Below are 27645 nucleotides of genomic sequence, written 5' to 3'. Positions count from 1 at the left end.
TAGGAATCTTACCTCAAGAAATGGAAATGGCCCTTCTAATCCTCTGTCTGGCGTGATGCTGTGTTCAGAGTGGGCAATGAGTAAATAATCATTAAAGTCATTTTTTCATGACAGGGAATTGACTTATTGTTTGTTTTATGAATATTGTAGACCTAGTTAACTATATGCTCTTAACACTGCTATAGTAGTTTTGAGTAGTGCTCATATGTGACATAATTTTTATTCGTATGTATATTACATAATTTTCATGGCTTTCCTTTTTCGGTAGGTGGAGCCTTACAAAGTTAACCTCTCACAAGATTTAGAGCATCAGCTGCAAAACGTCATTCAGGAGCTAAATCTTGAGATCGTGCCCCCAGTAAGCATACAGTTATTTAATACACCTTTGTATTGAACATCTCTAGTCAGACAACTAACTGGTATTGCCTTTTTTTGTTTTTCTTGTTTTTTAATAGCCTGAGGATCCTTTTCTGCCTGTTGTACTTAACCTTGGCAAATTGGCTCACTTTGAGCCATCTCAGCGACAAAACCAAATTGGTGTGGTTCCTTGGTCACCTCCACAATCCAACTGGAATCCTTGGACTAGTAGCAACATTGATGAGGGGCCCCTGGCTTATGTGAGTGCAACATTGTTTTTGAGCTCAGACTCTTACCTAAGCTTTTGAATACATTTCATTAAGATATCCAGATTATAAAAACTTTTCAATTTAAATATAAGTTATGTACTTTTGTTTGATTGTGCCTTCCCATTTTACAGGCTACTCCAGAACAAATTAGCATGGACCTCAAGAATGAGTTAATGTACCAGCTGGAACAGGATCATGATTTGCAAGCAGTAAGTCATTGAAGTTTTTAGACATATGGTACCCAGAGCTTCAGAACTTTATAGGTAGGGTAAAAAAGACAAAAAAACAAAACAAAACAAAACAGTGGATGATACATTTTGCCCTTCTAGGAATATAGATCAAAGGTATTTATGAAACCAGTAATTGTAGTTACCTCTGAGGATAGTTTTGAATTAAGGGCCTGGGGTTGTTTTTTTTTGTTTTTTGTTTTTTAATGTTTGTTTATTTTAGAGAGAGAGACCACGCGTGAGCAGGGGAGGGTCAAGAGAGAGGGGGAGACACAGAAAACCGAAGCGGGCTCCAAGGTCTGAGCTGTCAGCACAGAGCCTGAGAAGCAAGATCATGACAGCCAAAGTCTGACATTTAACTGACTGAGCCACCCAGGTGCCCCAAGAGCCTGGGATTCTAATGTAAATGAAGACATTAGGCTAATACCCCCTCCTTTTTTTTTTTTTTTTTTTTGGCATTTTTAACTATTTCCTTAGTAAAACAACATTAACACGTTACAAGAAAGGGAATGTGTATTGAATGTTCAGGGAGAAAGGAGGAAAATAAGGGTGTGGACAAGGCCACAGATAGATTCTTCAGAAACTTAGTGAAGAGATAGTTCTGTTAATGATATAAATATGTATATTGTTTTATGGAAAAAATGTGGTTTTTAAAATTTAGTTTAGAGAGAGTGCACAAGTGGGGAAGAGGGGACAAGGGAGAAAGAGAGAAACTTAAACAGGCTCTGCTCAGCTTGGCGCCTGAAGTGGAGCGCAATACCATGACCTGAGGCCAGAATCAAGAGTCGGACGCTCGGGGTGCCTGGGTGGCGCAGTCGGTTAAGCGTCCGACTTCAGCCAGGTCACGATCTCACGGTCCGTGAGTTCGAGCCCCGCGTCAGGCTCTGGGCTGATGGCTCAGAGCCTGGAGCCCGTTTCTGATTCTGTGTCTCCCTCTCTCTCTCTGCCCCTCCCCCGTTCATGCTCTGTCTCTCTCTGTCCCAAAAATAAATAAACATTGGGAAAAAAAAAAAAAAAAAAGAGTCGGATGCTCAACCAACTGAGCACCCAGGCGCGCTCTCCCAAAAATGTATTTTGAGTATGGAGCTAGTGGAAAGGAGGGTTTTTATAGAGATGGGAAATTTTTTTAGGATTAAGACAGTTGCTTCTAATGTATATGTTGGTAGAAATTTGACTGATATGTAACTTTTATAAAACAGATCTTACAGGAGAGAGAGTTGCTGCCTGTGAAGAAATTTGAAAGTGAAATCCTGGAAGCAATTAGTCAAAATTCAGTTATCATTATCCGAGGCGCTACTGGATGTGGTAAAACTACACAGGTTCCACAGTTTATTCTAGATGACTTCATCCAGAATGACCGAGCAGCAGAGTGTAATATTGTAGTAACTCAGGTAAGTAGTAAGCCAACTTAGAAGGTATGTGTCTGGTGTTGATCGAGTTTGAGAGTAGGAAAAACGTAGTGGCCAGGCTATTTCTAATTCTTTGATTAACTCCCCTTTGTAGCCACATAAGGTACTGAAATTGGTAGAACATTAGACCCTTTAAAAATTAAAAAAAAAAAAAAAATAGGCATTTAAGTCTTGTTCTAATTTCTTACACTGATGGGCTGAACTGAGCCATGTGAGTGATTCTTTTTGTCCTGGCTAGGGGGAGTCTTTTGGCCTAGAATCAGGACTGAGAGTACTTTCTCCTTAAGTTCACGTGCAAATCTTGGTCCTCTCCATCTTACCACCTTAATACTGAGAGCAAGAGTAGGCAAGCTAACAGAACAGGTAATGGTTGACGCTAATGGAATGGTTACTCTCTGCCAGGTTCTGTTTTAAACAGTTGGTATTTTTTTTAACTCCTTTAAAGTTTATTATGACTGTAAGATGTACCTATTATTTTGTTTAATATTTCTCCTTCAGTAAATTAAGGTACAAAAAGATACTAAATAAATTGCTCAAGTTATTAATACAGGATATGGTGGAACTAGGATTCAAAACCAACTGACTTGCCTTTGGGATTCTTCCTTTTAACTACGACATTGTATTACCTTATTAGCAATAGGGAAGAGCTGATTAGCTCTTCCAAATCTTCTCAGGTTAAAGCAGTTCTCATCAGCTCTAACCCAGTACTTCTGGCACTTAGAAGGAGAGCATTGCAATAAACTAGATACCACCTCTCAGGCTGGCTCAGACCTTGACTTAGGGATTCATAACCTGGGACACACAGTTGATATTTGGGAAGGAGTTGTGAACCTTGAAATAGCAAAACATGTTTGTGCCTGTGCGTTTATGTGTATATGTACAAATCATATTTTTAAAAAATTTCTGAAATTGAGGTATATCTTTTAATTGGTTTCTGTGTTTGATATGACAGTTGGGTTTTTTAGCCTAAAAAAGAATCACTGAAGGAATGAATGTTGCATTAAAAATCAGTGCTATCTTAGGCTTAAGAGATATGGCAAGTCTGCATTTTTTTCTAGGAAAGGATCCTTAGCTTTCTTCTTTTTCTCAAAATGTTCTTTGATTACCCCTCCCACTCCCAACACTGGCTGTGAATCCTTTGCCTTACAGTGAAAGTTCTAACCCCAAGTACTGTGATCAGTAAAATATCCTTGTTCTTAATGTTTACCTATCTTGTAGGAGGTGTATTGTTAGGAGTCTTAAGCTATCCTCTGCCCACCCTCCTTACTACCACTCTCCACTTTTAATCTCAAAAATAGTCATCTAGGAAGAAATGCAGAATTCAGCAGATGAGCTGAAAACCTGTGTTCTCACTCAGAAAGTGGTTCACATGTCATGAGTAGAATAAAACCGTTTCTTAAGTAAGAAGGTGTGTTCGCACTAGCCATCCAATAAATGTCAAAGCCAAGTTGATCCAGCCAAAAATGGCTTTATGTGTTCTAGACAAAATTGGCTTTTGTGTTACAGTCTTCAACTTCGTATAACTTGCTTACTAGCCTGTGTCTCTTCCCAAATAATTTGTGGACATTTACAATGGGTTGATCTGTAAAATGCACAGGTTTCCATAGATAGACTATAACAAATGTAAGCAGTGAGCTACAGGATGGAAGGGTGTGTCAAATGTTTTACTTCTTTGCATATGAAAACAGCTTTCATTTCTCTATTAGTCCTCTTGTTTTCTTTGATAAAGTGATAGAATCATGAAGCTGAAAGATACTTCAGAGAATTATTTCATCTTCTCTGGATGGAATGTTCATAACAGGTGGTCACTTAACTTACGCTTTAAATTTTACATCAGTTGGGAATGTAGCTTGTGTTCTAATTTTGAACAAGTGACTGAACTGTTACATTGAATCTTTTTGTCCTAGTGCTTGTCCCAAAATCAGTCTCTGATGCCTTTTTCCTGTAATGAGTCTTTTTTTTTTTTTTTTAAACATTTATTTATTTTTGAGACAGAGAGAGAGCATGAATTGGGGAGGGTCAGAGAGAGAGGGAGACATAGAATCTGAAACAGGCTCCAGGCTCTGAGCGGTCAGCACAGAGCCCGACGCGGGGCTCGAACTCACGGACCGCGAGATCATGACCTGAGCTGAAGTCAGACGCCTAACCGAGTAAGCCACCCAGGCGCCCCTGTAATAAGTCTTTAAAAGCTTAAAAATTTGTATGATGTCCTAATGTTTCCTTTGTTTTAATAAACTTTTATGCACTTTATCATACTCTTAGGAAAAATTCCATCAAATCATTTATGAATAAAATCTTTCTTCAAGATGTATTTTAAATGGATTTTTTTTTGTTTTAAAGTGAAGACTGTTGAGGAAACTGGAAGCTGAGAGGTCAGAGAAGGATACAAAAATTAAGGGAAGAAGATTACAGGGTCATTTGTCTCTCTGCTGTTTTGATGAATAGTCCTCTTGATACTGGTGTTTTCTGTGCATATTCAAGAAAATGTGGCCCATAGTGCTTCTGAAGATGGTTGTTTTAGCACCTCTTATGTTAATTTATAACCTTCTTCATTCCTGGCTTTCTTGAGTCTCTTAAGACAGTTGTGTTTGGGGGCCATAGAGTTAAGAACTACAATAGGTACTAATTAAGGAATATGCCATCTCCTGTCTGTAGTCATTTTAGAAGGCTGGAAACTACAAAGATGATAGACCTGAAAGTGGCACCAGGGAGATAAAAATCAACCCTCAAGTATCCAGTAACCTATGAATATACCTCCAAAGAGTCAAATATCCTAATAGATTTGAAGTTCTAAAGTCACCTAGTTAGTAGAAATGTTGAGAACTTCAGAAGAGACAAAAATAGAGCAAGAAGATAATAGCAGTGTCCGGAATTTACCTGTTTGTAGAATGCAGCAAACTTCTTGAAAGGTCCCGGAAAACATTGTATTTTGTGCTTATTAGTGGAATATCATTTTCACATTTCCTGATATAAGTATATAGCAGAACTCTTCTCTTGAAGGATAAATACAGAGCTCAGTTCTTCATGTGATGCTTGTTCACAGTTAGTGAGGTGCAGAGTACAGGTCAGTAGTGGTCAGTAAAAACTAGCATAGGTCACCAAATCAAGGTACATAAAGCAGAGTATAAGCTCAGGAAAATTCAACACCATGTGTTCAAGAAGGCATCGTTTAATACCTATGTGGACAGGATAAATATGAACTAGGTGATTGCATACTTACCTATATTGGTTATTAGCCCCATGACCTAAGAGACTCTTAAATTAAGGATAGAAAAATCATAAATCATTTTTTTGTATTCAAAGGATATTGATAATTTTAGTGAAGTCATGGAATTTTTGTTACGGATTCTTTTCTTTTTAAGATTGTTATTCTCTGATTTCTTAAATAGTACTGTCATAACCTGGGATAACATACTGATATTTAAACATGAAACTCAGAAAAAGTTTTCCCAAGCAAGGAACTTGTACTTTATAACCCTACCATCAAGAATTTTTTGACAAAATCAAATTCAAGTCAACTTCGAAGCATTCAGTCTTTATAAATCTGCATGTACCTCCAGGATATCATAATAGCCATAGTATCCACCATGTAAATATTGTGTGCCTACAAGAATATGGAATACTTCAGAAGATTTTGTTTTCAGAAAAATTAAGGTCCAACGCTTAAAACATTAGCCTATGGCATTCCCCCTGGGTTTAGCATATTTATTGCTGGAAATATTAATATACACTCCAGTTTTCCTCTCCATGTAAGCCATGAACAGGCGTGATTTCATTCAGTTTTCTATCTCTAGCACTGTCTATGGCTCCTGATACAAATATTCAAAGACTACTTTATGAGTTAATAAAATGATCAAATGAAAGATGGTCATAGTACATATGGCAAAGAAGGAGCGTATTTACCTTCTAAAAGCTATTACAGCTCAGTTAAATAATTTTTTAAACATGTGCCCTCGCTTTGATGCGAAGTTACAGGAACCAACTCCCACTGTGTGCCTACCCCCTTCCTTGCTGGAAAATTACTCTGAATATCATTAAGCATTTAGCCCAGTGGTGGAGAAATTTTATTTTCTATAAAAACCTGAGGATTCCTTTATATACAGAATGAAAAACGGCATTTTTAAGAGTCTTGCCACAGAATTAAATGGTAATTGTTTTTGTTATGATTTATCATAATAAATTTTGGAGTTTGCTGAAAAGCTCATTACTATTAATTGTGTTGATTGTTGAGCTGGCAGTGATCTGGCAGTGGGACAGATTTACTACACTAACTTAGTCACCCTAATAAGTATAACTGTAGTTTTTTTAGCTTTTGAATGACTTTCTTTTTTTCTTATCTCAGCCCAGGAGAATAAGTGCAGTCTCCGTGGCTGAGCGAGTTGCATATGAGAGAGGAGAAGAGCCTGGGAAAAGCTGTGGCTACAGTGTTCGATTTGAGTCCGTCCTTCCCCGCCCTCATGCCAGCATAATGTTTTGTACTGTCGGTCAGTAATGGGTTTTATTTTGGCCTTTCGCTGGGGGTTTATATTGTGTCGTTTATGAAGAAAACTTGGTACGGTGCAGAGTGGCTAGAAATGAGAACTCAGGAGCCAGTCTTAGAATTCCAGTTTAAATAGAACTTCTGGACTTTTTTCCAAAATGGAGAGCATGAAGTTACCCTCTTGTTGTAGCTTAGGTTAGTAGAGTTGCATCTTTTAATACTCTTTCGTCAAACAAATATGTTTCAGAGTACACTGTTAACCTTTTTAGTAACTTAAGTATTCAGGTTGCTGTGTCATTCTTAAAATGATGGTGGGGTTATATTAACTAAAGCATAGTAATTGTCTAGAAGTTTGTTTCTTTTCACTTTTTATACTTCCCTAGTGTAATCAACATAGAAACTTAACTCCAGGTGTTGCTCTCATTTCCTTTTCCAGGTGTGCTCCTAAGAAAATTAGAAGCAGGCATTCGAGGAATCAGTCATGTAATTGTAGATGAAATACACGAAAGAGACATAAATGTGAGTAACTTGAGAGTTAAAGTACTAATGCTAGGATTCTGAATTTAAAAAATTAAAAAAGTAGAATGTCTTTCCCTTTCCCCACTTTACATCTTCTATCAAAATCAGAAACTTCAGTCACTAATACAGTAGACAACTGTTTTTAGCACAGGCAGTAAACCTTTTTTTCTTGGTTAAATGCACTGAATTCTGAAAGTAAAGTTCTCTTGTTAAGTGTCATTGCAGTGATTAGTAAGAGCTAGCATAATTCAGCAACTGAACTATTTATGACTGAATCACTGGTAGAATTTTAATAATCAATTTTTCTTTGAACTGGAGGTTTATCTATGGTAAATATTATTTTTAAATTTTATAGAATTAGTAATGTCTTTTTGGATGTGTGCAGCTCTGATCTTTTCCGATGTTAATGATAATCATGCTCTAATTAGGAAACTAGAATTTATTTCACACCCTTCCCTTTTTTGGTCTTTGGCAAAAATTGTATACAATTACTATATAATTGTATGATTTGAAGGTTGATACCATAAAGCAACAATTTGTTTTTATGCCACTATTTTCCATATCCAGAGGTGTCATTGAATAGACAATATGTCATTCAAACTGTTAGCAAGCCACTGTTGCTCAAAACATTCATTGGCCTTTTCTTCAGACAGGACTCTTACAGCTGTTGTTGCTAGCCATCTTTATTTTGAGAAAACTTTGACCTTTATGGTTGAGCTAAAATGACTAAGAAAGTTTGGTTTATCAGATAACTTTTAAAATCTGAAATTTAACTTTCCAGTAGGATAAAATTTTTGTGGTTTTTGTCATTTAGAATCTCTTGAAAACTGTAGTTCTTTTTCTAATGAACTTAATCAAAATGAAATGTTTCAAAACTGTCTTCACCAGCATGGGTACAATCCAGTGTTTTTAGTTTATTCCAAATCCTACTGGAAACCTCATGGATCACCATTGCTATTTTCCTAAAAAAGATAAAATAAAAAAAAAGTTTTGGTCAGCTTTCCTTCAAAGACTGTCAGGTCAATAGGAAGGTACCATTCAATGAAAAAATGAAAAAGTACCTTTGCAGAAACTATATTCTCTTTCAGATGAACCTTATCCTAAATTATCCAACTTACAGATGAATTATTCTAAATAATAGAGGAATAGGAAAATTCAATGCTGCTGGATTAAAAGGTTAATTACCCGAGTCATTTGTATTTTGTATATTAAAAATGAACAGCTAGAAAACAAAAGATAACATTGCTGTAGTCAGAATGTCAAGTACTTAAAGAATAAATCAATCATATGGATGTCCATTCTTCCCAAGTTGATGCGGTTTGAATGCAGTTCTCATCAAATTCTCATCAGTGTTTTTCATAGAATTTAACAGGCTGATTATGAATATTTACAGGGAAAATTTATGGCCCCAAATAGCCAGGATTTCTGAAGAAGAGCAGAAAGGATAGTCTTGGCTTTCCAGATATCAGCACTTAACTTGGAAGTTCTAGTAATTGAGATAGTATAGTCCCTGGGTTGACCATTTGACCACTGAATTATTCAGAGTGTAGAAACAGATGGTGTGTTGAATGCACCTTTGGTAAAAGAGTGATGATGCGTTGGGTCACTGGGAAAGGGGAATAGGTTCTACAGCAAATAGAGCTGGAAACAGATGGTCATCCATAAGGAAATAGGTGCAGTTGGATCCTTGCCTCCTATCTAAATACAAAAATCAGTTTCCAGATAGATTAAGGATAAATGCCAAAGCAATTTAAAAACTCTTTAAGTAAAAAATACAAGTAAACATCTAGATAGCACTAACCAATAGAAATATGTATATGTCTGTAGGGTACCTGCATAGATGAGAGAGGAAAGGTATATGAAAAGGAATAAAAATTCGGGATCGTTTTCTGTAGTTGAGGGAGGCAGAAAGTGATGAGCAAGAGGGCTTTGCAGCCAGAGAAGAGTTTACAGCTATAGGGCTGTAGCTTTTGTGTTAATTTGGTAGGTAGATGGGTACGGTACCTTATTAAGTAATAACTATTTTGGCCATTATTTTGTTTGAATGAACCAAATACAACCTTTGTAACATTGTAAAACATTTTAGCTTTGCAGGTGGTTGGATAACTGAGTTTGGGCTCATGGCTTTCCCATTTTCTGTAGCTAAAGTTTGTTTGCCTACAAATAGAAATTTCACTGAAAATTTTGATGAATTCTTTGCGGTCGTTTTTTTTTTTTCCTCTTCTCCTGTCCAAATAGCACTCATTTCTAATCCCCATCTAATCCCTATTAGTCTAAAAACTGTTGTTAAAAATTCTACTGAATTTCACAGTGGCCCTCTATGTTACACTTCTGGAAGCTACCAAAGAACCTGAATTTCACTGATGTCTGCATAACAAGAAATCTCTTAGGTGTCTCTCATTAGAATGAACTTACGCGATTGTATTTTCATTTGTGTTTTAATAGACTGACTTCCTTTTGGTAGTGTTGCGTGATGTGGTTCAGGCTTATCCTGAAGTTCGCATTGTTCTCATGTCTGCTACTATTGACACCAGTATGTTCTGTGAATATTTCTTCAATTGCCCCATCATTGAAGTTTACGGAAGGACTTATCCAGTTCAAGGTAAATAGTTTGGAGGTGGGATGGGAAGGTAAACTTCTTTTATGCATTAGTGTTTGGATTTTCTTAATCTTGGAGATTGGAATAATAGTTCTAAAGACATTTAAAATACAGGCCAATGTAGAATATCAAATGAATCATGGCATTCTTGGGCTTTTAGTCAAACTATGGCAAGTGTAATCTGAGGAGCAAGAACAAGTTTCATTCATTTCTTGAGGAGTTGGCAAGTCCAGTAAATTTCCTGGCTCTTCCTTACAGCCGAAGATAGCTTTCAGAATTATATACAGTCAGGTGTAAATCAGTATAGCCTATAGATGTTTATGGGAGATAACAGTATAAGCAGCCAGAGTCAAATTAACAAGAGAATCTTTCTTAGAGCCAGAGCAGGCATATTTTAAAATGACATTAAGGTGTGTGTGTTTCAAGATCAAGTATTTCTGATGGTTAGGACCTCCTTTTTCAGAAGATTTTATTATTACCGTTTTTTAGGACAGCCATCTAATAGCTTGGTTAGAAAAATAAATTCTAGCACAGTCAAATTCAGGGCATGAAAATAAGCTAAAAATTTTGCTATGTGGGTATGAAATGATAAATGGCTATTTAGCATGCTTTTTTTTTTTTTTTTTTTTTTTTTTTTTGAAATTCCAAAGTAAGAGTAGGCCTAAAATAAAAGCCAGGGCAGTTGTATCTTGTGAGGGTAAGGGCGACAATTCTAAAACTGCTTTACATGTATATTGAGATTGAAAAAACAATTAAGTGGATGGCAGATGGGGGAGTCAGGTTCACTGTTGGAGTTTAGAGGGTACAGGTAAGTAGGAGGGAAGCTTTGAATAAACTGGGTGGTATTGGATTACAGTTAGAGACAATCAGTAAGATGTCATGTTCAGATACAAGTGAATAGATAAATCATTACAGATATGTATGGATACACAGGTGAGTATACATGCATATATTTCCTAGCTCTGTTGACCACAGTGATGGAGACTGAGGGACACAGGAGCCAACCTGAAAGAGCTGGAATAATTTGACCAAAAAGAAAGGAACATAGGACAGAATTATAACCCTAAGGATAAAATAAATGCCCATGAATCTATATGGTGGTTGAATAAATAAATGGGTAACAAAGGCAGATCTCATATGGAATAATTCCCAAAAAATTATGTACTCTCCTCCTTACCTCGAAAACATGACTTACCTCCCAGTCCCTTGAGTGTATGTGCTTAATGACTTGCTTCCACAGAGTAGAGTGTAGAAAGGGAGAAGCAAAAGTAACTTCACAGTAATTTGGAGTATACTTGTATATTCTTCTATATATACTGTTTGTAGTAACTTGGAGTAACTTAACAAACACTACCTCAGGTGAACAAGTTAAACATCGTCAGTGATGAGTCATGTAGGTTGTGTGTACCCTTGGTATAATGTGATGATTTGCACTTGGGACTCTTAGCATATAGAGGGGAAGTGTTCATAGATTATGAGACATTTCTTGACCCAGCAGAGAACCTCAGGGATATAATTGGTCAGCAGATACTCCAACTTTGCTGATGTCCCTCTTTAGAGTAATAACCAAAGGGAGACCATTTTATATGTACGTCTTGATAGAGGAAGGATGGACTACAGTATATTACTGTATAGACCTCTCTTTCCATATCTAACTGCTGTACCATGGGAGTGTACAACACAGTGCATGTGCCCTGCAGCCATACCACAAATGTTTGATTATTGTATATAGGGGATACCCTGTCTGGCTTAGTGGGAACATGAATGAGAGACACTTCACCCACCTGCAAGGCCCAAGCCTTAGTCCAAACACTAAGTTTGGAAAAAGAGGTTATTAACACTGGAATTTCTTGCCAATTGTGAAGAATCAGATTGAAGGTATTAAGGTAATTTTGAGTTATGAATTAGAAAATGAGTTTTGAAGACTGTTCCATTCTGAAAGTTGACTGTACTTACCTGACTGGATTGTCCTGGCAGAATATTTTTTGGAAGACTGTATTCAGATGACCCACTTTGTTCCTCCACCAAAGGACAAGAAAAAGAAGGAGAAGGATGATGATGGTTTTGAGGATGATGATGTAAGTGAATCTCATGGAGAATTGTCATTAGGGACAGGTGGTTAATGCAGTGAACGGAATGATTAAAGTAAAAAGTTGCAATGAGTTACCATTAAAGAAAACCTTTTTAAAAGCTATCATGTTTTTTAATTAATTGATGTATTTCACTCTAAAGAATTCCATGTAGTGACAAGCTCTTTTCATACCACAAGTTAAATCATCTCTGGAGAAAGGTCAAAAGGAGGAGGAGGAAATAGTAAGATGTTTAAAGGCCACGTGTGGTTAGAAATAACTCCATTTTATAAGAGTTTGCTATTACATTTTCTATGGGCCAGAGTACCTGGGAAGCTGGTAAAGAGGCAGTCTTGTGCCTGACCCCAGCTCTACTAAATCAGAAGTTACATTTCAACAAAGTCTCCATGTGATCTATATATACAATAAAGTTTTCAAAGCAGCAGCTATCCTCCTAGATTAGAGAGATTGTATGGTGATGACATTATCGGGTGGAGAGTATTAAATCAGGGAGTCAGGAGGGATTTCCTAGGAAGAAACAAGAAAGAAAACCGACATTTATTTTGAGAGCTCAATCAGTGGTAATATAAAAATTCATCTTGTATCTGGAAATTTGAACAGAATAATAAACTAAAAGACAGTTTAGCAGCACAGAATTCGATAATAATCTGGGATATTTTTAATCAGAAGACTTAATATAAATGAACAACAAATTAGTTTATCGGGGGAAAAAAAGACCAGTTGTAACAATTCTGTTTCTCATTACTAAAGGTTTGGTTTATCACTGAATCTCCGGCAGACTTTATAGAAAATTCAGACACTTTTTATTTTTTTATTTTGAGAGAGAGTGGAGGGGCGGTGGAGAGAGAGAATCCCAAGCAGGCTCCATGCTGTCAGGGCAGAGCACCACACAGGGCTTAAACCCCTGAACCATGAGATCATGACCTGAGCTGAAATCAAGAGGCAGATGCTTAATCGACTGAGCCACACAAGTGGCCCAGACACATTATAATAGAAATAGATGATCAAGTGAGCTGCCAGGAGGACATTTATTTAAAAATTAAAGGACTTCATATTTGGTATGAGATGAGCCTGGGAATTCTACAGGGAGATATTGTGTATAAGTAAAGTAATTATATGGTAATTGATACATAGGATCATAGAACTTAATTAGTAAGGAAAATATTTTTGAGAAGTCAACAGAGTATAGTCCTAAGAGAGATAAATACATTTGGTAGATGGAGCCATTCAAAGTTGCAGAATCGAATTTAAGAGATTGTGCTTGGATTTTGGCATTGCCAATGTATTTCCCATACATAGGTCATGAGAAAAATTTGGTATCTCAACATGTAGCAGGTTCTACATTTTTAGAGCTTAAATTTCTATGTGCAGATCTGATTAATCAGCTAGAATTAATAAGGACATTAGGTGATATTTGAATGTGAAGAACACATCCAAGAGACACCTCATGAGCTGCAGTAATTGAGACCATTCAGAATATGTCTCCTAATTTTTGCAGGCAAATTGCAACCTTATCTGTGGTGATGAGTACGGTCCAGAAACCAGGATGAGCATGGCACAGTTGAATGAAAAGGAAACCCCTTTTGAACTCATCGAGGCTCTACTCAAGTACATTGAGACCCTCAATGTTCCCGGAGCAGTGTTGGTGTTTCTGCCTGGCTGGAATTTGATTTATACTATGCAGAAGCATTTGGAGATGAATCCTCATTTTGGTGGGTGATTCTTTGAATTCTTCGAATTCTCACACAATATTTGACAGTGAAAGTTAATATTTTTGCTTGTTCCCTAGCCAGTGTGAAAACAAAACGTAGTATTGTGTCAGTATTTGAATAAAAGTATGCATTACGTAGAGCAGTTTTAAAATACTCTATTATTTTTAAACTTTAACTTTTCCTTATTCTTATAGGAAGCCATAGGTATCAGATTCTACCTCTGCATTCTCAGATTCCTCGAGAGGAACAGCGCAAAGTATTTGATCCTGTACCAAGTGGAGTGACCAAGGTAAAAAATAAACATTTACACTTACGGGTTGGGAAGTTCCGTAGATTCTAAGCAGATGTTATAAGGCCTTCAAAGAGCTACCCCTAAAAAATTGTAATCCAGCTAAATTGAGGAGGGAAAAAAAGGGTCTTCTCCTTGTGAGTTAAGTTTTTCATAAGTCAGGCTCCAGGTGGATGGTTTTTTTAAGGCTCCTGTAATTCTCTTGTCATTTGTTACATAAACAAATCCGTTCTTTTAAGTGCATAGTAGAATATTTTCTGAAGTATAATTTTTCTTAATATTTCATCACAGGTTATTTTGTCCACAAATATTGCCGAGACTAGCATTACCATAAATGATGTCGTTTATGTCATTGACTCCTGCAAGTAAGTTTCCAAGGCACCTATTTGCGTAGAGTAAATCTGAAGAATGTTCCATGTAGTATCTAGTATCGGAATCAAAAACACCTTTTTTTTTTTAATTGAAGTTTTGTGTTCTTGTACTGTCAGAATTGCTGTGCACTATACATACTATGATACAGGCTAATTAGTAGTTCTTGGTGTTGATTTGTCATAAGTCTGTTATAGTAGAAAGTGAAAAGCTTAACACTAACTTCTGAGCTTCCCACTGCTCTTGTCTGCTGATGTTTGCTCATTTCTCATTGGGTGTTTCCGTTGACCACTGCCACACAGTAGCAGGCTGGTTAGTGTATAAAGATGACCAGTATTTATCTCATGATAAGATATCCTACCTTTGAATCATTCACTTAAGAATTAAAAAGCTTCAAAAAAATTTTAAAAACTTCATATTTGGTACATGATGATCCTGAGAAATACACAGGGATGCGTTGTGTACGGATAAGTACGTGAGACACCCAGAGAGAAGAAAACGTCAAAACTTTGTTATATCTGGCCCATGTCTTCTCCACATAGTCCCACAGCTTGTCCCAGCAGTCGAGAAAGATCTGCCAGTGCCCGTTCTAGGGACTGGTGCGGAGCACGCAGCCCTATGGGCCACTTCCAGTCTCTTGGTGCCAGCTGCCTATGTGGATCGTTGAAGGAATCTGAGGTTGCTTAGGGGTTCAGAAAGACCATGCAGGCACCAGTTGGTGAGGTCATCAGAAGTGCCACGTATTCTGGTTCAGCACATAACTTTCAGGTCACAGGTAGCCTGGAAGTTAAACTAAACATTGGAATAGAGTTGGTTTGAATCATTATCATTTACTTACATGTATGTGCTAGATCCTGTTTGTGTGCTTTACAGAGTTCATTAATTCACTTAATGTTTATAAGTAAAGATCCTGTGAGGTCAGTAAGAGTATTATAGTCATTTTCAAATGAGGAAAATGAGGCACAAAAAGATGAGTATTAGTAACTTGGCCAAGATGTCAAGCACATGTGGCACATATGTGTTATTTTTCCCTCTTAGAAGTTTGACAGATCAGAAGATGCCATCAGGTTCTTACTGGTGCTTTTCACAGATAGTTGGCATAGTTCACTGGAAAGCATCCACCCCTCGGTGGACATAACAATAGTTATGTGCTGGTCGTGCATAAGAGTCTTAGAATTAACCGCTGTTTCCTATTTAGGCAGAAAGTGAAGCTGTTCACTGCTCACAACAATATGACCAACTATGCTACAGTGTGGGCGTCCAAAACAAACCTTGAGCAGCGGAAAGGACGAGCTGGCCGCGTACGGCCTGGATTCTGCTTTCACCTGTGTAGCCGAGCTCGTTTTGAGAGGTGAGACCAATTCTTTTTTTTTTTTTTTTTTTTTTTAAATTTTTTAATGTTTATTTATTTTTGACACAGAGTATGCTAGCAGGGGAGGGTCAGAGAGAGAGGGGGGGAGACACAGAATCCGAAGCAAGCTCCAGGCTCTGAATTGTCAGCACAGAGCCTGGCATGGGGCTCGAACTCACTAACCTTGAGATCGTGACCTGAGACGAAGTCAGATGCTTAACCCGACTGGGCCACCCAGGCGCTCCAAGAGACCAATTCTTGAATAAAGATTAAGGATTTTTTTTTACCCCTTCATTCATCCCCTCCCCCCACCCTGCTATGAACCTAATGAACTCAGAGTACATACCCACCCTGCTATGAACCTAATGAACTCAGAGTACATAAATGCCTCCAGTTATGTATATTGGAGGATAGTTGTCTTTCATAACAAGGTTGTGGCAAGAATAAAATTGTCATTGATGGCATGTTTGATAGTGGTTACCTGATTACTACTAATCTTTTAAAGGGAGGCTGTATGGACATTATTTGGCAAGAGTGGGAGGGGCAGAGGGAGAGGGAGGGAGAGAATTCTAAGCAGGCTCCATACTCAGCATGGAGCCCAACATGAGGCTGGATTTCGTGACTGAGATCTTGACCTGAACTGAAATCAGGAGTTAATAGATGCTTAACCGACTGAGCCAGCCAGGTGCCCATTTGTTTTTGAGTATAGTTGACATCTGATGTTAGGTTAGTTTCAGGTGTACAACATAGCGATTCGGTAGCTCTGTATATTATACTGTGCTCTCCACAAGTGTAGCTACTGTCTGTCCCCATACAGCACTGTCACAATACCATCGACTATATTCTCTCTGCTCTACCTCGGACCCTTGTGGCTTATTTATCCCATAACTGGAAGACTGTATCTCCCACTCTCTTTCACCCATTTTGCCTGTTCCTCCCCTTGTACCCTCCTCTGCCCCTCCACTCTGTCGAGCTAGTATTTTAACCATATTTGTCAGCAGACAGGACCTGAAGAAGTCCTAGGTGTGATAATAACATTAAGGATTCAGGATAATTTTTCATCATTCTTCACTCCTCAGATGAAAATAACATCAAGATATAAGTATAAAGTTACAAGTCACTGCTCAGTTAAGAGGGTCTTGTCCAGAGAGTCTTTTTGTAGTAAATATAAAACATGCTTTGATAACTATAAAAGCATGAGGGAAGGAGAGCTCTATAAATCTGATGATCTCTCTGCAAAGCATGAGGGAAGGAGAGCTCTATAAATCTGACGATCTCTCTGCAAAGATTTTATTAAACAAACATGTATATACAAGGGAAGATGGTTATTTTATGCTTTTTTTCTCTCAGACTGGAAACCCACATGACACCTGAGATGTTCCGAACACCATTGCATGAAATTGCTTTGAGCATAAAACTTCTGCGTCTGGGAGGAATTGGCCAATTTCTGGCCAAGGCAATTGAACCTCCGCCTTTGGATGCTGTGATCGAAGCAGAGCACACTCTTAGAGGTACCTGCAAATACAGACCTTACCTAATACATGTAAATTATGCCATTTGTCTTGTCCTGCAACTAACATGTAACAAATGAATCAAGATACAGTCAGCAGGGCTGTGATAAGACTTCCAGTGTTGCCACATGTATTTAGTGTGGTCAGTTTTATAAAATGAGCAACATGAAGTAAGAAAGAAGTAACAGGAGTCTTTCTTAACCAATATTTAATGATCAGAACATGAGTTAGTCACAATACAATATTTTATGTAGATCTATTTGTGTTTTATAATCACATCATAAAAGTGGTAAAGTATTGGAGAAAAAATAAGGGCATTGGAGCCAGGGGAATCTGGTTTTGAATTTTGAATCTAGTACTCATCTGTTAATATGAACTTTAGACTTTAGATTTTATCTCTCTAAAAATTCGATAGATGGCATTAGACTTGTTAGGACATGTGTATTTAATGCTGTTACTATCATTTTGACTGCATGTATAGAGTTCTCATGGACTGTATTCTACTTCACAACCTACAGCAGCCTAATTCTAATAACCTTCTTCTTATCAGGTACTCCCAAATTTGGTTTTGTTCTATTTTTGAGTGAGAATTGCTGGCTGTGGGCATGGTGCTCGCGGTTGGCTTGACAGATACTGAAAACTAACCTTAGCCTGTAAGGAAATGTTTCACCTTTGCCTTGGTTAAAGGGGCATTCATTACTGTGTCTGCTCATAAACAAATCTCTCCCCACAGAGCTTGATGCATTAGATGCCAATGATGAATTGACTCCTCTGGGACGAATCCTGGCTAAGCTCCCCATTGAGCCTCGTTTCGGCAAAATGATGATAATGGGATGTATTTTCTAGTAAGTGCTTTGTCTTATTGCTGATACTTAAGTGGCAGAACAATTTCAGAATCTTATTCCCTTCCCCATAAAAAATAGAAGACAAAACTAACTTCTGAAGTATAGAAGTGGCCTACTGTAGATACTGAGGAAAGTATGAAGTGCGGAGAATGAATCGTTTCAGTAGATGGACACCTGGGCCCAACTTGTTGGGGGAAAGAGCTAGTTTCTCAAAAGAGAAGTGCAGTTATTCTCAGGGGCTTAAGTAGTTGTTTTTGAAAGAGAAATAGCATTAGGAAATTTTGAAGATGGAGAGATTTGAAAAGATGGGAGAAGAGAGAATAAGGAAAGAAAAAATATAATACTTGGTCATAATTTATGATTAATATGCATCCATTAATCTCAGAGCTCCTTATTTATTTTTTCCCTTTCTGCTTCTGGAGAGAGCAGCTGTAAAAGTTCTTTGTTAAACCAACTCACTGCAAATAAAGCAGTATCATGGCCAAGAAAGGCTCTGACCCACAGTGACAGTACTGCTCGTGAACTCCTAGAACAAGACTGCGATCTGACTGTATTTCCTGTCTCTTTCAGTGTGGGAGATGCCGTCTGTACCATCTCTGCTGCCACCTGCTTTCCGGAGCCGTTCATTAGTGAAGGAAAGCGACTGGGTTATGTTCATCGAAATTTTGCCGGAAACAGATTTTCTGATCATGTGGCTCTTTTATCAGTATTCCAAGCTTGGGATGATGCTAGGTATGGGTTTGAAAGAGAAGAGTTGTAAGATGTGAGAACCGTCTCCAGCTTCTAATATGATACTGGGCTTTGAGAATGACTCTTTGTCTATTTCAGAATGGGTGGAGAAGAAGCAGAGATACGTTTTTGTGAGCACAAAAGACTCAATATGGCTACACTAAGAATGACTTGGGAAGCTAAAGTTCAGCTCAAAGAGATTCTGATTAATTCTGGATTTCCAGAAGGTAATGACTCACATTCTTGAAACTTCCCTGAAGGATGTTTATGTAGCGTGCACACGTTGACAGTGCAGTATATTTTAGCTTCACTTTAGACCCTGTGCTTTTTCTGTGTTCCTAGCTATTTCTTAGTTATTTGAACCATAGTGATAATCAGTTTTTCACCTTTATTCAGCCTTTTAAAAAAGGAAACGGAAGGTTGTGATGCTCAAATTGTAACACACTACAAAGATGATTAATAGATGTTTTAAAAACTGTACTACTTTTTAGAGACTTTTTAAGTCTCTTTTATCTTAAGAAGGGGCATAGCTTTCAGCAGTTTTAGAATGAGCAGTTTGTTGAATTACCTCAATTAGTGGTTTGTGAAGTTGACTGATCAGCCTGCCCACATGTTCACGTGTAGGTATGAGATTTACCATGTTAAATTTTAAGTGGCTTTAATTGAGGCTTTCGTGTGCTGGCAGGTAAAAGGGCTTGGATGTGTGCTGGAGAAACAAGTAATCCAGCTGTTTATTTCATATGCGAATTGAGCTATTGACTCCATCTTCTCTAGAAAGAATGGCTATTTAAGAACAGCAGATGGAATATTTTTATTGTCCTGTTGGTCTAGCTCTTATTCAGAGAGTAGATGATTAAACCAATGTATGCGGAGGGGTTTTGTTTTTTTGTCTTTAAGTAATCACTCCAGGCTTATGTTGTGGTCGAGTCTGTATTAGAAAATACAGGTATTTTAGTTTTTTTGCTGTGGAGACTCAGCAGAGTTTCTCCTTGAACTTAATGTGGGTGCAAGAGTTCAGAGAATAGAGGAAGTCAGGCAGGCAGGTTATCAGAAAAAAGACATGGGAAGGAGTCAGTTCACCTAATTCTCTTAACTAGTTTACATGCATTATGGGATCATTACCCAGATATCTGATATTTTTACCCCATTCCTCTTAACAGATTGCTTGCTGACACAAGTGTTCACTAACACCGGACCGGACAATAATTTGGATGTTGTTATCTCTCTCCTGGCTTTCGGGGTGTACCCGAATGTGTGCTATCATAAGGAAAAGAGAAAGATTCTCACCACTGAAGGGCGTAATGCACTTATCCACAAGTCGTCTGTTAATTGTCCTTTTAGTAGCCAAGACATGAAGTACCCATCTCCCTTCTTTGTATTTGGTGAAAAGGTAAGAAAAGATTCGCTTAGAAAAATTAGCATTGAAAATCTGGGTTGTCCTTACTTATTAAAGTGCAGTGGGAACATGAGTTTTCATTTTCTTTAAATTTTTTTTTTTTTGACGTTTATTTAGTTTTGAGACAGAGAGAGACAGAGCATGAATGGGGGAGGGGCAGAGAGAGAGGGAGACACAGAATCTGAAGCAGGCTTCAGGCTCTGAGCCATCAGCCCAGAGCCCAATGCGGGGCTCAAACTCATGGACCGCGAGATCGTGACCTGAGTTAAAGTCGGACACTTAACCGACTGAGCCACCCAGGTGCCCCGAGTTTTCATTTTCAAAGCATAAGTTCATTATCATTATTTGGGAATTACAATGTCCTCTATTTCCTCTTGCCTCTTTTTCCATCTGCAGATTCGAACCCGAGCCATCTCTGCTAAAGGCATGACCTTAGTCACCCCCCTGCAGTTGCTTCTCTTTGCCTCCAAGAAAGTCCAGTCTGATGGGCAGATTGTGCTTGTGGATGACTGGTACGGAGTTTCAGATGTGAACTACAAACTGCATTCTTAAAGTTGTGGTGTAAGGGGATACAGCTGCCAATCTAACTTAATTTGTGAAACATGACCATTTCGTGACACAGGTGCTTTATAACATTGTCTTTTCTTGGAGAGTGGTATACTTTGGCAGTTCATACTCAGTAGTAAGTCTTACATGACCTATACCAATAGAAGCAGATGAATTAGGCATTGGAGCTATATCTGCCCCCATGAATACTATCCTAGGGAATCAGAATCCAATTGGAACTTGGGTACTTCTTTTGTGTACTCTGTATGTTGGTTAGAGACGACTGGTAAGCATGTAGTAATTAGCACTTGACAAAAATGGAGATCTTAGTGACCAGTCAGTAGGCTCAGTCATATTCCTGAAAACTTGTAACACTCCAGCAGTGTGTAATTTCTTCTATTCTTACATTGAAGCTAAGTGATCTGTGTTGCTAACCTAACAGTATTTTGCTTGAAAAACTTCTTGGTTCTCAATACCTGCCAGTAGCTAGCAGTGAGTTTTAAGAAATTAGTGTAGACGGTTATTATTCTTGATACCTGTAGTTGAAAGTATTGGTACTTAGTAAGAAGTTAAATTTATTCTTCAGTTACCATGTATGAAATAGGGAGGTAGTCGTATTTTGCTATATGTACCCTTGTTGTACTTTGTCGTTTTTCTTTATTTTAGGATCAGATTGCAAATATCTCATGAAGCTGCTGCCTGTATCACTGCTCTCCGGGCAGCCATGGAGGCTCTGGTTGTTGAAGTAACCAAACAACCTAATATCATCAGCCAGTTGGACCCCGTTAATGAGCATATGCTGAACATGATCCGCCAAATCTCTAGGCCCTCAGCTGCTGGTATCAACCTCATGATTGGCAGTACACGGTGAGTACTCCAGTAACTTCTCTTTGAACCAAGCTGAGGACAGGAATCTTTTTTTTTTTCTTTCCTGTCTTAAGCTATTTATTTATTTATTTTGAGAGGGAGAGAACACGAGAAGGGGAGGGACAGAGAAAGAGGGAGAGAATGAATTCCTAGCAGGCTCCAAGCTGCCAGCATGGAGCCTGGTATGGGGCTTGATCTAGAGAATCATGAGATCATTGACCTGAGCTGAAATCAGGAGTCAGACGCTTAACCAGCTGAGCCACCCAGGCGCCCCAGAGGACAGTGATCTTACACTGGCCTAAAATTCCCACAGTTAACTGATAGAGGCCTGGTTATTTAAAATTCTAGACGTACACTCAATATGAAATATAATGCTGGTTAACACACTCAGGAGGATGTTACTAACTTTTGTCTCTGTTAATGATATATTATGTCAGTGCATATTGGGAGTTTGAAAGGGACCTTGAAAGTACATTCAGAGCCCAGGGTGGGTCACATGACAGGAAAGTGACAGAGCCCAGACAGTTCTTTTTGCACAGTACTGTTCTGCTATCTCTAGCGAAAAAATGTTGGTGGGTGTTAAATTGCTGTTTCTTCAAATGAAAAGCCTCAAGGTTTATCTTAGGGAAGCGGAAGAATGTGAATATCTTAGAATGCCTGGGTGGCTCAATCGGTTAAGCTTCTAACTCTTGATTTCGGCTCAGGTCATGATCTCATGGTTCGTTGAGTGCCAGCGCCCCAAGTCACGCTCTGCGCTAACAGCATGGAGCCTGCTTGGGATTCTCTCTTCTCTCCCTCTCTGCCCCTACCCAGTTTGCTCTCTCGCTCTCAAAATAAATAAGCTTTTTAAAGAGAAGAGTGTGAGTATCTTGAAGGGTAAAGAGAAGAATGTGAAATATCTTAATTCTTAAATTTTTTTCTTTGGTTCACTTTTTTTTTTTTTTTAATTTTTTTTTTCAACGTTTATTTATTTTTGGGACAGAGAGAGACAGAGCATGAACGGGGGAGGGGCAGAGAGAGAGGGAGACACAGAATCGGAAACAGGCTCCAGGCTCCGAGCCATCAGCCCAGAGCCCGACGCGGGGCTCCAACTCACGGACCGCGAGATCGTGACCTGGCTGAAGTCGGACGCTTAACCGACTGCGCCACCCAGGCACCCCTTTGGTTCACTTTTTTTCACCTTTTTAATCTTTATTTGCACACAACTTTTTATATGGAAACATTTGATACCTGCAGAAATGGCAACCCCCGTATGGTATCGTAACCTAAACTCCCTAATCACCAGCATCTTGTGCCACTTGCTTTCATATGTCTGTTTGCACAAACACACCACTTTTTCTTAATCCTTTGTGATGGACTCTCATCGGTTGTTATTTTACATTGGTATACTTAGTGTATCATTTAAGCACATAGCTGCAATACCATGATCACACTCCAAAAATGTAAGTGTTGTGATAACACTATCTAATATACAAACATACTAAAGTTTTTCTAACTACCCAAAAATATTCCTTAATCTCCCTCTTAAGGATCACTTACTGCATTTGGTTATAAACTACTGTAATTTTAACATATAGAACTGTTATGTGCTTTATGGATTCTGGGTCACATCTCACTATAACTGATTTACTTCTTAAACCTTATTAATCATAACACATAGTATTCATTGTATTCTTGGCACTGTGCTAAGTGCTTTTCTGATATTTGATCTGTGATGTAGGTAGATCTTGTTCCATTAATATGAATGAGGGAACTGGCACAGAGAAGTTCAGACTGAAGGCCATAGAGCTAGTGAATGGTAGGACTGGATTCAGACTAAGACCATAGCGACTCCTAAAACAGTGCTCTTATTTATTGTGTTAATACTTTGCCCTGCCCAGAGGGTCAAATATATGAAGAATTATTGAGAATAGTCTTCAAGAATATTGAGAATATTGAGAATAGTCTTCAAAAAGAAAGGTAGATAATAAGTGTCATAGGCAGATACAACTGTAGTGCTCATGAAGAGGAGAGGAGAGATTACTTTTGGCAGGAGGGATCATGATTAAGGAGGCTTCACATATAATCTGCTCTGTGAAGGACAAAAGTCCTGACCTAGAAAGGATGGGATAAATACAAGACAGAGTTCAAGTTGTGTAAATATAACGATGGCCTGAATTACAGTAGGGAGAATTGAAATGGAGAGAAGTGAGTGGATCAGACAGGTTTGCAAGAGAATTGGGAAGAACTGGTGATGGGTTGCAATGGGGGGGAGGGGAATAGCGCATGGAAGGAGTGAAGACAGACCCCAGCCACATTTCTGACTGGACGGCTGCTGAATTCAGAGTGCTAGTCTCTAAGGAAAGCTGCAGAGGAGGAGGAGTAAGCAGTGTGGGGTATCCTGAACTGGGGTTTTTGGTGAGACATCTTGATTTATGCAGTTTTTCATTACCCCTCATTTTCTTTGTACTTTTCCTAGGTATGGAGATGGTCCACGTCCTCCCAAGATGGCTCGATATGATAATGGAAGTGGATATAGATGGGGAACTTCTGGTTATGGTGGTGGAGGCTATGGCAGCGGAGGCTACGGAGGTGGCGGAGGCTATGGTGGTAGTGGAGGCTTCGGTGGCAGTGGCTATGGTGGTGGTCCCAACTCCTTTCGGGCAGGCTTTGGCGGAGGCTATAGAGGAGGTGCCCGAGGTGGCTTTAGAGGTGTCTCAGGAGGCGACTACAGAGGGGCTAGTGGAGGAGGCTTCAGAGGATCTGGGGGATTCCAGCAAGGGGGTATGAGAGGGGGCTTTGGGGGAGGTTACTTTGGACAAGGAAGAGGAGGTGGTGGCTATTAAAGCTTGGTTATGTCAGTTCCTATGCATAGACAGTAAAAAAAAAAAAAAAAAAAAAAAATTTGCATGCTACCTATTTCCCCCAAGTTATTTGATGCCAGTAAGTAAACCCATTTTCCATCCATTTTGTGGTTCATTGTAGTTTAAGGAAACCAAGCGTTTAGCTACATTAGTGGTTTTGTTTATATTATGTAAAATATGATGACCTATTATAAAAGTACCACAGTTTGTATTTTTTCTTTAAGGAGTAAAGATTTGCCCTTAAAATTAACTTGATATTTTCTTGGCTTTAGTTTACTACAATAGAAAATAAAGTATTATACCAAATACTGGCCATGTAGTTCGTTGTTGACCTTACATGGTAGAGTAATTTTACAATGCCAGTTACATCTATTAGTTAGTTTTAAGCTTCACAGGAAAAATTGTACTTTCAGTTTTCCAAAGTATACCAAGTGATATTATTGCTTGTAGTAGTTAAAATAAATAGCCTTGAAATGGAATTGTTATTCTTACAGCAAATCCTGGCCAGTACACAATTTCACATGGACCTCTGCACTTGAATAAAACTTTTGACCTACGGCTGAATATTTTTACTTTTTCCCAAGCTTTGTCTTTGAAAAGTCTAAGACCAAGGTCAGCATTCTCTTTTCTAGTTAGTTTGTAGTGTAAAAATTAATTTTAATTAGAATTAAAAATTAACCTACAAAACTCTTTAATTATTATAAATCAAAGAATGAACCTTCACCAGTGCATCAAGTTTCAGTAGAGATGTTTATACATTTATAACACTATATGGTTTTCAATAAATTTTCATGTTTCTGACTTGAGAAATAGCACGGTACAGGAGAGATTACAAAGGCTTTGGACTGAGTAGAATTGGGTTCATCTTAAAGCTGCAGATCTCAAGATTGTATCTCCAACTACGATTTCCTTTCTGAGCATCAAATCCTATTAACAACTGCTGCTTAGATATCCACAGAAATCAAGAACTCAGCACTTTCCAGACTGAAGAGAACCACCTAATTCACCCGGTGCCCTATCCTATACTGTGTTCCCCTGTTCATCTGTGGTTTTTGGTGTGTTTGTGTGTGTGTTGTTTTTTTTTTTTTTTTTTTTTTTAATCACAGGAGTTTTAGCTGCTTCTGGCCAAAGCCTTAAACACTTTCTGGTTGTGCTTTCGTAAACCAGCTGCCTGTTCTCTTCAGGCTTGTGTTCACTTGGAAGTGCAGTGATGCTGCAGCCAGCGTAAACATTCCCATACAAATCTCATACCACCACCACCCACTCCTGGCTTAAACCATTGATTCCCTAGAGCGTTCAGAGTAGAAACTGCTCTCCCTTCTCCCCTCTCCTCCTCCAGCCTCAGTCCTACTCCCCAGCCATACTGAACTTCTAGCCTCATCAGTGCACCATGCTTTCTCTTGCCGTTTGCACATGTTATGAAAACTCCCACAGAACATATACATTCAGTAATACCTCACTCACCTGGTACTCATTTCACCAACAGCTTTAACTACAAATGAGAAATCAAAAGATGACCAGAATGGCCAAGAGAGATGACAATTACATTCTCTAGAACTTGAAAGAACCAATTAGGCATAATCTTTTAGTCTTTTGCTAAGAACCTAAGGAAATGCCTAGGCAGATTTCTAGAGCTCTTCTCTTTGTGGCTCCCTGCTGCCTGTGTTTGCTCCACCAATTATAGCTATCCTCCCTAAAACAGCCTCTGTCTCTTGAGCTCCGTGAAACTGCTTGTGCTGTGCTTGGTTCTTTCTTCCTCTGCCGTGATCTACCAGTTACATGTATGGAGATAACAGCTTTGTGGGTTTTTTTTAAATAGGTCATTTGGTTTTCTAGTTGTTTGCATGGGAGTGGGGAGGAAAATCAGCCATCAGACTGTCCATAGCTATAAGTGGAAGTCAACTTAAGTTGATTTTAATTGTCAAAAGAATCCATTATAACCTCCAGAAACCATTCCTTTTTAAGAGTTATCAGACACATGGAGCAGAAGGCCATGTGGAGGATTACTTTGTGGCATATTAATACCTGGAGATCTCGAGGCACCTGGGTGGCTCAGCTGGTTAAGTGTTCAACTTCGGGTCAGGTCATGATCTCATGGGTTCCTGAGTTTGAGCCCGGATTGAGCTCTATGCTGGCAGCTCAGAGCCTGGAGCCTGTTTTGGATTCTGTGTCTCCCTCTCTCTGCCTGTCCCCTGCTCACACATTCTGTCTCTCAAAAATAAACATTAAAAAAAAATACCTGGAGACATCAACCAATGTGCCGTGTTTCCTTTCTTTCTCAAATGTCCCTCTATATCTGCCTGGAATGAAGATAATATTCAGTTTAAGGGACGTTGCAGGTGCGAGGTGACTGGAAAGCGTTTCCAAAACAAGAGAGCTGATTGTACCCCTTTCCCATTCAGGAGATGAAAAGGGCTAGACACAGGGTGAAAGAATTGGGGAGAAAGATCTGTGGAAGGGTGTAAAGTTGCTGCTCACCACACACGTTCATTGGGGTTTGGAAGTGTAGGGAAAGTTGGCACTGAAAAAACTGGGTCTCCCCTGCTAGAAATTTAGGCCGGGATGAGAATGGACCTGTCGTGTGATGGTATCTTCACTGTGTACTTCTCAGTTTGAAGATTGTAGCAGTGATGATTCAGTCGCTTTCTTTGAGGCTGAGGGTGATACAGAAGGGAATCGCAGAGATTCCTCTGGGCCCAGAGAGGGAATAAGCCGATGTGCCAGTTCCGGGAAGCCGTGCTCTGCGTAGTCTTTTGTGTCAAGAGGCTGTCAACGCTGTGTCCCTAAACAACAGCTACAGTTTGATGGGATCTCCTCTATGTTGTGAGTGTGCACATAAAATCCTCTGGACCTCACCTCTGCCAGAGGAACAGACCAGGAGACCACAACAGTTGTGTCCACTTAGGGTCAGCACAGACACCTAGAAAGAGGACCTCAACTGTGTGTGGCAAAGCACATATTTGAAAGCCAGTTTCCCTGCCTCTGATTTTAGAAGCAGAATTGGGATAAGAGAAACACCGCCAGAAATGGAAGTGTGAATTACCCTGAAACTGATGGATGGTTTTGGTTTTGACTGCAAAAAGTTCCTGAACCCACTGGATTTACCTGAAAGGCAAGTTAATTAGAAGTGTATTTGTGTCCTGTGATATTTGTAGACTGTCCTATTTGGTATAGTGTAAATTCTGAATCATGTGAAGAAAATTTACTACTGAATCAGAGCTGATTACAGTTAATTGA

General features: G+C 38.8%; 1 protein-coding gene across 2 annotated transcripts in view; it reads left to right on the top strand.

Moving 5' to 3' along the window:
* Positions 1–24964, top strand: part of DHX9 (DExH-box helicase 9) — a 52206-nt gene extending 27242 nt beyond the window's left edge. For both annotated transcript variants that reach the window (XM_043568667.1, XM_043568668.1), the window contains 20 exons: positions 269–358; positions 456–617; positions 758–835; positions 2053–2244; positions 6605–6746; positions 7179–7261; positions 9707–9863; positions 11838–11938; positions 13449–13662; positions 13857–13951; positions 14243–14316; positions 15519–15671; positions 17022–17182; positions 17916–18027; positions 18598–18759; positions 18856–18983; positions 19917–20146; positions 20549–20664; positions 21365–21565; positions 24024–24964. In XM_043568667.1, the coding sequence (XP_043424602.1) occupies positions 269–358; positions 456–617; positions 758–835; positions 2053–2244; positions 6605–6746; positions 7179–7261; positions 9707–9863; positions 11838–11938; positions 13449–13662; positions 13857–13951; positions 14243–14316; positions 15519–15671; positions 17022–17182; positions 17916–18027; positions 18598–18759; positions 18856–18983; positions 19917–20146; positions 20549–20664; positions 21365–21565; positions 24024–24390 (3018 nt within the window). In that variant the 3' untranslated portion in view covers positions 24391–24964. The remainder of the gene's footprint in view (positions 1–268; positions 359–455; positions 618–757; positions 836–2052; positions 2245–6604; positions 6747–7178; positions 7262–9706; positions 9864–11837; positions 11939–13448; positions 13663–13856; positions 13952–14242; positions 14317–15518; positions 15672–17021; positions 17183–17915; positions 18028–18597; positions 18760–18855; positions 18984–19916; positions 20147–20548; positions 20665–21364; positions 21566–24023) is intronic.
* The last annotated feature ends 2681 nt before the right edge of the window (positions 24965–27645 follow it).

This window comes from Prionailurus bengalensis, chromosome E4 (assembly GCF_016509475.1).
Source record: "Prionailurus bengalensis isolate Pbe53 chromosome E4, Fcat_Pben_1.1_paternal_pri, whole genome shotgun sequence".
NCBI lineage: Eukaryota > Metazoa > Chordata > Mammalia > Carnivora > Felidae > Prionailurus > Prionailurus bengalensis.
This window is presented reverse-complemented; position numbering and strand designations above follow the sequence as displayed.